Source organism: Mus caroli, unplaced genomic scaffold (genome assembly GCF_978045245.1).
Source record: "Mus caroli unplaced genomic scaffold, Mus_caroli_1 scaffold_2, whole genome shotgun sequence".
Taxonomy (NCBI): Eukaryota; Metazoa; Chordata; class Mammalia; order Rodentia; family Muridae; genus Mus; species Mus caroli.
Window position 1 is genome coordinate 165,164,854 of NW_028227257.1, and position 12,514 is coordinate 165,177,367.

General features: G+C 38.2%; 1 protein-coding gene across 1 annotated transcript in view; it reads right to left on the reverse strand.

The window, feature by feature from the left end:
- Positions 1 to 12,514, reverse strand: part of Malrd1 (MAM and LDL receptor class A domain containing 1) — a 745,053-nt gene that overhangs the window by 576,735 nt on the left and 155,804 nt on the right. The window contains exons 14-17 of the mRNA XM_021156265.2: positions 8,091 to 8,243; positions 7,606 to 7,711; positions 6,830 to 7,197; positions 327 to 739 (exon numbers count right to left, since the gene is read on the reverse strand). Of these exons, the coding sequence (XP_021011924.1) occupies positions 327 to 739; positions 6,830 to 7,197; positions 7,606 to 7,711; positions 8,091 to 8,243 (1,040 nt within the window). The remainder of the gene's footprint in view (positions 1 to 326; positions 740 to 6,829; positions 7,198 to 7,605; positions 7,712 to 8,090; positions 8,244 to 12,514) is intronic.

Consider the following 12,514-nt stretch of genomic DNA (forward strand, 5'->3'; position numbering starts at 1 on the left):
GTCTGCAGAATTCATATCTTATGCCAAACTCTTCTTTCTTCTCATATTTTAATTTCAGTAGAAAAAACCCTTAACATTGGAGGGACCTGCAGCTGTTTTGAGTGTCAAGCATTCATCTGAGGAAATGTTAAACATACATTACTGAGGTAGTCATGAAGCAAAGCAATTCAAAGAGCCTTAGCACACCCTCCTGTAAATGATGAATGCATTTCAAAGTAACTTTGATCCAATACCACTAGCTTTTAATTCAAGAGTACCGTGATATTTCATACTGCTAAGATATTAGGAAACATTTCAAGTATATATTATGAAACCCATTATCCTACCTGAAAGGGCTTCCTGCTGGTAATACTGAGGTCTTTTCTTATCCATCTGTTGCCTTGATCCCCAAATATCTGCCACAGCAGCTGTCCCCTGGAATTCCTCCAAATTCTCTGGTAGATAGCCAGCTGATAAATATGCTTTCCAAACATGTGATAGTACAGGCGGAAGGTGCAGACATTTGCGTCAGTTGCATTAAGGATGGGGCTAAGTAAAATAGCTTTGTCTTGAAAACCCTGTGGCCCTGAGGTTTCAATGTAAAGGTAGTGTCCTTTGGCTGTGCCCAGTGTATGGTCCTTCATTGGGCCAGTGTTCATCGTTGAAGTAGGACCCTGGTATCTGGTCCAGTTGAAGTCATCCTCTGTACTTTGTTCCCAGTTACAAATTCCATTTTCAAAGTCACACTGTAGTTCTGGTCCTGTAAATGATATTAAACATCATCAATGGAGAATAAGGGACAATAAGAGTGATTAAAAACACATACTGATACACAAAAAGATAAGCTGTAGTAGTTTTCAAATGTGACATAAAACATAGCTATGAGCAGAGTCATTACCAGACACCTAATAATATTTCATGGAGTGAAGATGAAATGCATAGAACATTATCTTCTAAAGATTTTTAATGTGCTTTCATCTTCCTTTCTGATAACATACCCCTGGGCTGGTGGTATAGCTTAGAGGTAGAGCACTTGTCTAGCATGCATGGCAACCTAAGTTTAATCCTAGCACAACAATTATATCACCTCAGGCAAAGAATCATGACTGAAACACATTTTTGACTGAGTGCATTTCAAACTTAGCTGTGTGTGCCAACCAGGGCACATGAAAAGACAAAGAAACAAACTCACCAAAGCTCAGAAGTCACATGTGAAATGATTTAATTGACCCAAATAGTTTTAAAATCATGCACTGGGATTCTTACTTTGGCTTTGGTATGTGCACTTATTTGTGTATAGTATATATACTTACATGTGATCCTGTTTTGTACATACATATGGATCAGGAAGGTGAATGGGTTTGTATGGAGGCCAGAGATGGATGTAATCTCAGATATCCAGCCATTCTTTTCTATCAACCTCCATACAATTATTGTGGTGTGTGTGTGTGTGTGCGCGCACACGCGTGCGTGCGTGCTAGATCCTCATGTATATGTGGAAGACAGAAAAGTGCATCTGTATCTCCCTCTGTCGTTCTTTGCCTTGATGTTTTCAGGTGGGGTCTTTCTAGCTGACTATGGAACCCTGTGGGATTGTTGTTGTAAGCTAGGCTGGCAGCTAACAACCCAGCAACTTTCCTCCCTTTGCCTCTTTCTATTCTGGGGTATTAGTATGCTGAGATCACGCCAGCATGGAGGCTTTTATATAGATTCTGAAATACAGAAAGACCCCTGTTCTCCTAATGCAAAGCAAGCAGTCACTTCTGAGCCATCTCTTCTACACTTGCTACTGATCAGCTATAATGACTAACTTAGGAGGTCTCTGTTCCTTCACCTTCGGTTTCACTGGCATGGTTACAGAGGACTTTCAATGTAGGTTCTGGGTTTGAACTCATGTGGGCCTTCAGACAAACACTTTCTCCTCTGAGCCATCTGCCCACACCCTGCATCTGGACTTTTTTTTTCTTGTAAGCTCCCTCAATGATCTTAATAGAACTAAGAAGTGAGAAGTGTTACTCGCTAACAATTCAAAATACTTAAGGATCACCTGAGTATCATGGAAAAGTTGCTTACATCAAAGTGAGAAATCTCAAACAAATGCTGTTCTACTAGGCAAAATTTACTTATTTCCAATACTGATGAGGGATTACTCAAATGTCACTCACAGAGTCCTTTTTATTTCTATCAAAGCTCCAAAAGTCTCTACACAGCTGCTATTAAATCACTATCCTCCAATGGCATCATTACTATTTCCTTCTCTCTGTAAAACTACTTGGTACATTCTCATATTCTCATTTAATCTAAACTGTTTTATCTCAGCCCCAAGTATAATGGTTTACAGGTCATCCTCATTGATCTTTCCCCTTATGAAGGCCCAACTTAAGAGGTTTCATAGGGGAAAGATATTAGCAACTGAGCTAGATCTTTCTTGTGAGATTTGGTAAACAGTGGGTCTGATTTTTGCTCTTGTTCTAAGACTCTGTCTAAGGCTTAACTGAAGAACTTGAAACTAATCTTGTTGTGTGAGAAGATTTTAAGACAGCCTCAATTGACTCTATCTTGTAATAATCATGCAAATCTGTAAGAAAGAGGAGGAAGCAAGTCCAAACACAAAAAAATACAAAATGTACAGTTTGAGGAAAAAAGAAGCTGGGCAGTGGTGGTACATGCCTTTAATCCCAGCACTTGGGAGGCAGAGGCAGGTGGATTTCTGAGTTCAAGGCCATCCCTGGTCTACAGAGTGAGTTCCAGGACAGCCAGAGCTACACAGAGAAACCCTGTGTTAAAAAAAAAAAAAAAAAAAAAAAAAAAAAAAAAAAAAGGAGAAAAGAAGTTCCAGGAAATGTAATGCTGGAGCCAAGACTTGTATTGAAAAGACTTAATGAGGTCAGACTGGAAGGGAATAGAAAGAGTGGTCTCCTTCAGGAAAATAACCCCTGCAGCAAAGCCTCCAAATCATAAAAGAAAAGTTAATGCAACAAAAGAAATCTTATGAAAATGTGATTCAGGAAGAGGGGTCAGGTTGAATCCTAAGCATGCAGTCAAATTTGGTTCCATTGGCTATGTGGTTCTGGCTGTATGGTACAGCTCTGGTGCCATGACTACCTGGTCTGTTCCCATGTTCTCTACCATAATGGTCAGGAACTCTCATCTTCTGAAACTATAAACCCCCAGTTAAACTGTCTTACTAAGTTGCCTGGTCATGATGTTTTACCACAGTCATTGAAAAGTTCTTCTTCCTTCCTGATTATCTTCCCCTTTTCTAATAGTCCCAATTACATGCCATCTATTTTTTCTAATATTTGTGTGTGTGTATGTATGTATGTATGCATGTGCAGGCCTTAGTGTACATATTTGGACCACAAGCATTCAGGAGCCTGTGGAGATTAGAAAAGGTATGGGATCACCTGAATTGAATTTATAAACAGCTGTGAGCTACCATGTGGGTGCTGGGAACAGAGCCAGAACAAGAGCAGTAAGAGCTCTTAACTGCTGTGCCATGTCTCTTAAACAATCTCATCTATTTTCCATTAGATTTTACACATGACAGAAAGGAATACATATCTGTTTGTATTCTGTCTGGACTCTACCCCCACAGTTACCTGGCAACAGACAGGTATGCTCCTACCTATGGTTACATGGCAATAGCCAGGTAGGCCTGGCCCTATAAAAGGGGCTGCTTGCCCCCTCCTCTCTTACTGCTGCTTCCCTTCCTTGCCTCTTGCCTACTTGATCCCCCTCTGTCCCCATTCACTTCTCCCCACCCCCTCCACGTGGTCATGGCCAGACTCTACTTTTACTTCTCTACTTTCTCCTCTCTTCCTTTCTCTCTGCCTCTACTACTCTCTTAACTCATTTCCCATGCTCTCAATAAACTCTATTCTAACCTATAGCATCGTGTGTTGGTCTCTTATGGGGAAGGGATGCCTTGACATGGGCCCGCCAAGGCACCCACTTCTCCCATACTTCACCATACCCCCATAGAACTTATCTTAATATCTCTTTATTTTTTTGATAAACATATAATCTGACATTCTAAGTCTAGTTTATTTCACTCCTATGATGGTCTCTAGTTTTATCATTTTTTCTGTATATGACATGCTTTTGTTCTTGTTTGTGCCTGAATATAATGCTATTGGCTATATGCACAGCCTTGAATATGTCTGTTTTTTTTTCCAGTGAAGAGTAGTAAGGCTTATCTCCTAATTTGGCTCTCATGAATAAACATAGCCAGCTCTACAGCACTACCCATTATATGCTACCTTGTGCTCTCTCAGCTATATGCCCAGTAATGGTACAACTATAACAAATCAAGGGGTAGCTCTATTTTGGGGTATGTTGACAAATCATTCTACTTTCCACAGTGACTGTATTCATTTATATTCCCATCACAGTATAAAAAGGGAGCTTGGGCTTTTAAACTTCTGACATCATTTAGTCAAACTTACAAAGAATTGACTAGGATCTTATCAATCAAGTAGTCTATTTTTAGGGTAGTATTGGAGCATGTTCATTTTTCAAGACATGTTGGCATGAGGTATTTGCTTTAGAAAAGAAATGGGATAAAAATATGCATTTGGAAGTACTGGACTGAGGAGAAGAGATTTAGAATTCATAGGTAGTTTCACATTTTAGCTTAATTTATATGCTAATATTTAAAATATGAATGTCAACTGTCTTTTAACTATTCATCTCATTGATGGTTCTTGGTGCCAAAGGTGAGCAAGCACCCTGAACAATCAATAAGACTGCAGGTGAATCAAAGCAACTGGGCTACAACAAAACATCTGTGTAGACATTCCAGAAGAGAAGCTTGGACCTAATGAAGAGAATCAGTGAGCAGATGTCAGCAGGAAGACAGGCTTGCATCTGCGGACTGCTTGTTTGTGACTAACAAAGCCAGCTGTGGTGGGAACTATGGACATTCTAGGTACTTCCCACATGTCAGTCGTTGGCTGTGAAGCAGAAGGAGCATGTCAAATTGCTGAGTTTTTGACATAAAACTGACACTAAATCCAACAAGTTTTTACATTAACCATTAACATACTGACTCTACATTCAATCTTGTGGAATGTGGAGCTCTACTGTTCAAGAAAAGACCACATTTCTGGGCACCCTGCAGGAAACTCATTCTAAATATGGGGATGTGTAATGTATAGTATATTCAATAAAGTAAGTGAGTGCTGCAGTTATTTCTTAAGACCATTAAATAAGTAAGAACTATGTTGAAATTATGATTATATTTATTTATATTATGATACATTACACTCGATTCTATTAATGTCACGATGTTCAAAAACTATTGTGAGAATTTTAAAAAGCTAAAAATATCTTTACACATTTCCAAAGATTAAATTAGATTTTGAAAAGCTACATATCATATGATTACCACTGTTAAACTCAATGTTAACTCTATTCACTCAAATAAGAGTTGTGTACATTTAATGATTTAAATATTTATTTGAATTTTAATATATTTTTGTAATATGTATATCAAAGATCATATTACACAAAGCATTCCACAGCAACTAATATGGAAATTCCTATCTGAAAGTTACCTACAGCAGTATTGAGCGTTTAGTGTTTTCAGTTTCTTTTCTGATGAGTTTTCTAATTTTTGAAACTCAGAACCTTAAAATTTATAAATTGTTCTTAGACAAAAATAGTAGTCCACGAATGCTAGAAATATTTTTGTAACCGATTTTGTAAACAAATAATTCTGCTAATGGCTACTTTATTTGCAGTTGTAAGCACATGATCAGTGGAAGCCAGGCTCCGCAAACTGAGGGCCAGACCATTTCAAGATAACACAAACATTTTGCAGTTTGAAACCAGAAAAACTCTTGAGCTTTGGCACTTCCCTATCAGCTCCTGGAAAACAGAACAAAAAAAGAAGCAAACAAACAAGAGACCCATACACAGGTGCCTCTGTTCCTTCCCCCTGACTCAGACCTCATTGTCAACACAGTTCACTGTCACCATTGGGCTGCTGCAATGCTCCTCAAGTTATCTCGCAAGTGTGTGCCCAAATACATTCGTTCCACAACACCCACAGTGACATTTGCATATGTCAGATTTTAGTCCTATCACCACTCTAAATACCTTTGAAATAAAGAATGCTCCTTCAGTGTGGATCACAATGATCGATCGATGACCTTGACCTCCCTACTATGCTATATCTGATTTGTGCTCTCTTTATGCACCCTAACTTTCATCTGTCTCATACATAATGACTTTTGAATGTAAGTTTAACTTACCATGTTTCAGATCTTAGCTAAGTCATCACCTGTAGAAAACCCAATTTTACTATTCTATAAAGCTTCACCATAGCTTTCTCCATTATAAAATTGTCATTATATATTTGATGAGTAATGCTTGAATGTCTATCTTTTCAGTTAGACTGTGAAGCACATGAAGGTAGGAATGCTGTCATCATTTTTCATCAAGGTTTCTCTAGAAGTAAACCTACTTAAGAATGAATGGCAAGGAGCTTGCAAGATGGCTCAGCCTTAAAGGTGCTTGCCGTTACACCTGACACCTTGATCCTCAGAACCCACATGGTGGAAGGAGAGGATTGACTCAGGCAAGTTGTTCTCTGACCTCCACAAAGCACTATGGCATGCATAAGCATTCATACACATAACATACAGACATAATAATAAAGAAACAAATAATACTGACATGTCTAGTTAATTTGATTAACAAACCATGCAGAATTCATCAACTTTTCAATTATATCTTAGCCATTGGCAGTGAATTAATCAAGACCAATAATTACTAACCAGAAAGGGAGGCCAAACATAGTAAGCCCCCCAATAACTTAATTTTAAAACGTAACTAATTAACTTACCACAGCCAGTCTCATCTGTGTGATCTCCACAATCATCAACCAGATCACAGAGCTGATGCCTTCCTATGCAAGCCTTCGTCTGTCTACACCAAAAGTGGTCTGGTTCATCACAACTCTCCACAGGAGGAGGAAGAGCACAGTTTTCAAAATGGATGTCATCAATCGCAGAGACCCCACTATAAACTGCCAGACTGACTTTCTCTAGTGACAGATAGAAGGGTTGAGTGAGGCGTCCAAGCTGGACAGTTGCCTCTGACCACTGGCTGCCTTGGTTATATAGCACTCTCCAGAGGGCAGTGGTGTCCCTGGAATTTTCTAGATGTAGCTGCAACTCAGCTGCCCCCACTGACAGTCCATAGTTATAAAACCTGAAAGAACATAATATATGAATACATTATAAGAGAGACGACATTGTTGATCTTTCTGTGTTTCCTCTCCAATCAATTTCAAGTTAATTGTCTCAACAGACACATTTCTTTCCTGCAGTACTTGTAATTGGCCATTTGAAAGAATTTGTCTACTGAAATAACTCTCTTGTAAGACACAGGGAGACTCCCATTTAAGTTAAAAGCCAGTGGTAGAAGGGAAGACCTCCTTTCATCTTAAGAAATAAATTAACCAATACTGATATTATACTCTGAAGTCACAATTGTTTTAACTTAGTGCAGTCGTCATTATAAAGTGCATCCAGGGATAAAACTTGAATAGCTGGCAAGTGCAGGGATAGGCCTGCAGCCACCATCCTACTAGGATAATTTACCATCATATATAGTTACCAGAATGACAGTGTGCACCCAGGCCCTGTCTGGCTGAAAGTTGGGCTCTGAAGTTTAGCAGTTTGAAAGAAGCTGTTGCTCGTCTTCAAAATGAACATGAAATGCCCTGTGGGGATGTAAAAACAAAGTATTAAGTTTACCTACTGGATTCTACAATGCAGTGAGAGCCCTTCTGTCTCTTAATGCAATGCCAAGTGTGTTCATGTCCATTAAAATTGCACAACAATAAAAAGTCAATATCAATACTAAAATTTGATTTTGTATTTATACCTGCATTTGGATGATGTCAACAGTCAATTTTTAATTTCAGTTAATGCAGGCAAAAAGGTCTCAATTCCAATCATATTACCCATAAAGAAATCATTTCTTGCAGGCAACTCAGATGACTGTCAGTATTGTCCTATCATGTTGTGATCTTCACACACAGATTCCCAGGTCTAACCCAGCAGTCTATAGGTGTGTGTAAAACATCTTTAGGGGCTTACCTTGAGCTGTTCCATGAGTGTGATCTCTAGGTGGAGCTTGTTGTTCTAAATCAGCAGAAAGATTACTTTGGGAGCTCCACACCCAGTCAAAATGATCACCACCACTGGCTTCAAACCACCCACAGCTGTTTGCTTCAAAGTCACAATCAGCAACTAAAGAAGAGAAATGATACTCTTAGACTTCCAGAGTCCCCTGCTTTGGGAATGTAGCACTCAAGTGGATATAGCCTCACAGTACTCCTTCAGGTACAAAAAGTCACAGAAGGAAAATTAAGATCATTCTAGGACTGAAAATGGGACATGCTTCTCATACTAGAATGAGAAGGCAGAATTCTCAATTTCATAAATTCAGTTTTCCCAAACATTCTTTTCTAGGAACAAGCATCAGTTAGCTTTGTTGGTTAAGGAATTGCTAACATTTGCTACATCATTCTAATAATCACTTAATTTCTCCTCCTTCAACATTAGCCGGGTGTTTGTTTCTATAGGGGTTGGTATTTCAAATATTGGCATGTGTGTCAACTGAATTGTGTAGAAGGTAGAAGGTTTTCCTAGAAAATATGCCTAGAAATCAGTAAATGCTCACAAACTCTTCTAGTGAACAAAGAAGGGAAGGGTCAGGAAGAACAGAAGTCATGAACGTCAAGAGTGCAGCATTAGTGGTGCCTACACAAGAACCTCCGTGCTCAATATTTCATACAGTTCCACAAGGACCCTATGCCAAAAGTGATGAAGACGGGACTTTTTATGAAGAACAAAAGGGAGTTTAGGGAAAAGTGTGCAATGTCATCAAGGCCACAAATGAGCAAGTTATAAAATATCCTTTAATATAATAGTTGAGAAAAAAGAGAGAAAAATCTGGTTATTACATTGGAAAAAAAGAAAAGCCAGAAGGCATGATCTAATTTCCCTTAGTGGAATGGGCAGCCAGTGAAAAATGATTGCCATTTGTGATTGATTCATTGATATCCTTTACCACTGGCTACTTTTGGCTAAGGACATGAAGTATGTCTTTGTAAAGGTGTAAGGAAAGAAGCAGCCATCTGCAGATGAAAGTATAAAGTAAATAAAATTAGACTTCTTACTAAGAGCATTTTAAGCTAGTGATAAATCATTCTAAATTTTGAAAATGTTACTTATGTATGAGACATGCATGTTACAGCTAATGTTTGACATTTCTCTCAAATATATATGTTTATCTTCTATTAAATTTCCTTCCTGAAATTTGACCAGCATATCACTTCGACTCTTGTCAATATCAGTGGAATGTGTAAATGCATCTAAAACACTTTTAAATACTGAGTACTTCAGTAAATAAATAAAAGCCATATCTCAATTAGCAGACACAATTATCAATACACACAATGAAGAATGCATTTCGTACTTAGAATATTGATTTCTCTTCTTGAGATCTTTGTATATATTGGATATTAGTCCGCCATCAGATGTAGTATTGGTGAAGATCTTTTCCAAATCTGTTGGTTGCATTTTGTCTTATTGACAGTGTCCTTTGCCTTACAGAAGCTTTGCAATTTTATGAGGTCCCATTTGTTGATTCTTGATCTTACAGCATAAGCTATTAGTGTTCTGTTCAGGATTTTTTCCCTTGTGCCCATGTGTTCGAGGCTCTTACCTGCTGTCTTCTCTATAAGTTTCAGTTTATCTGGTTTTATGTGGAAGTCCTAGACCCACTTGGACTTTAGCTTTATACAAGAAGATAAGAATGGGTCGATTTGCATTTTTCTACATGCTGAACTTCAGTTGAAACATCACCATTTGTTAAAAATGCTGTCTGTTTTCCATTGGAAGGTTTTGGCTCCTTTGTCAAAGATCAAGTTTGTGGGCTCATTTCTGGGTCTTCAATTTTATTCCATTGATCTTCCTGCCTGCCTCTGTACCAATACCATGCAGTTGATTTTTGTTTGTTTCTTTCTTTGTTTTGTTTTAATCAGTATTGCTCTGTAATATAGCTTGAAGTCAGGTATGGTGATTCCTCCAGAAGAACTTGTTTTGTTGAGAATAGTGTTCACTATCCTGTGTTTTTTGTTATTCCAACAGAATTTAAGAATTGCTCTTTCTAACTCTATGAAGAATTGATTTGGAATTTTGGTGGAGATTGCATTGAATCTGTAGATTGCTTTCTACAAGATGGCCATTTTTACTATATTAATCCTGCCAATCGGTGAGTACAGGAGATCTTTCTATCTTCTGAGATCTTCTTTGATTTCTTTCTTCAGAGACTTCAAGTTATTGTCATACAGGTCTTTCACCTGTTAGAGTCACACCAAGGTATGTAATATTTGTGACTATTGTGAAGGGTGTTATTTCCCTAATTTCTTGCTCAGTCTGTTTATCCTTTGAGGAGTGGAAGGCTACAGATTTGTTTGAGTTAATTTTATATCCAGCCACATAGCTGAAGTTGTTTATCAGGTTTAGGAGTTCTCTGGTGGAATTTTTGGTGTCACTTAAATATACGAACATATTATCTGCAAATAGTGATATTTTCACTTCTTCCTTTCCCTGTTGTATCCCTTTCTCCTCCTTTATCATCTAATTGCCCTATCTAGAATTTCAAGTAAGATGTTTAATAGATAGGAAGAGAATGGGCAGCCTTACTAGTCCCTGATTTAATTTAGTTTTAGGATGCTTCAAGTATCTCTCTATTCAGTTTGATGTTGGCTACTGGTTTGCTGTATATTATTAGATTTCAGAGAACCAGATATCCCTATTTGAAAATGGGGTACAGAGCTAAACAAAGAATTTTCAACTGAGGAATACCAAGTAGCTAAGAAGCACCTAAAGAAATGTTCAACATCCATAGTCATCAAGGAAATGCAAATCAAAACAACCCTGAGATTCCATCTCACACCAATCAGAATGGCTACAATCAAAAACTCAGGTTTTTTTATGCTGGTGAGGTTGTAGAAAAAGAGGAATACTCCTCCATTGCTAGTGAAATTGCAAGCTGGTACAACCACTCTGTAAATCAGTTTAGCAGTTCCTCAGAAAATTGGACATAGTACTACCTGAGGACCCAGCTATACATCTCCTTGCCATATACCCAGAAAATGCTCCAACATGTAATAAGGACACATGTTGCACTATGTCCATAGTAGCCTTATTTATAATAGCCAGGAGCCAAATGTCCTTCAACAGAGGAATGTATAAAGAATATGTGGTACATGATAGAGTATCAGCTATTAAAAATTATGAATTCATGAAATTTTTAGGCAAATGGATAGAACTAGAAAATATCATCCTCAGTGAGGTAATCTAATCACAAAAGAACACACATGGTTTACACTCACTGATAAGTGGATATTAGCACCATAGCTCCAAATAACCAAGATACAATTCACAGACCACATAAATCTCAATAAGAAGGAAGACCAAACTGTGGGTGATTCGGTTCTCCTTAGGAGAACAAAACAGTCACAGGAGCAAGTATGGAGATAAAGTAGTGAGCAGGAGACTTTCCTGAGTGGGACTGCAGGAAAGGGCACCCAGAGACTGTCCCCCTGGGGATTCATCCCATATAGAGTCACCAAACCCAGACACTATTGTGGATGACAAGAAGTTCATGCTGAAAGGAACCTGATATGGCTCTCTCCTGAGTGGCTCTGCCAGAACCTTAAAAATACAGATGTGGATGTTCACAGCCAGCCATTAGATTGAGAGTGGGGTCCCCAATAGAGGAGTTAGAGAAAGGACTGAAGGAGTTGAAGGTTTGCAACCCCATAGGAAGAACAATATCAACCAACCTGACCCCCTGAACTCCCAGGGACTAAACCATCAACAAAGTAGTACACATGGCTCCAGCTGCATATGTAGCAGAGGATGTCTTTGTTATGCATCAATGGGAGGAGAGGTCCTTGGTTTTATGAAGGGTTGATAGATGCCCCAGTGTAGGGGAATCAAAGGCAGGGAGGTGGGAAAGGATGGGTGGGTGGAGGAACACCCTCTTAGAAGCAGGGGGAGGGAGGATATGATAGGGTGTTTTTGGGAGGGAGGGAACCAGGAAAGGTGATAACATTTGAAATGTAAATAAAGAAAATATCCAAATAAAAAAAGAATAATGATTTCCTAAAGTTAAACTCTTTTGAAGCAAAATAAAATGGTACTCACAATCAAAAAGAAGTAATAACTGTGAGATAACAATAAATTGCAAGGAATGATTAATTCTTTGCAGCTTAAAAGCTATATATATTTCAACAATATAATATACAAATAAAATATAAATGTGTATAGATTTGGAAAGCTACAAAAATATTTAGACGCCATGTTAGTCCCTGTGAAAAAAATTCCTTTATTTCTGAATTAGAAGAACTTCAGTAGAGGATCTAAGAATTCTTACTATACAAAAACAGAAGACAGCACATAAAGCTACCCAAAGAAGAAACTTGATTTTCTGATAAAAGGAACAT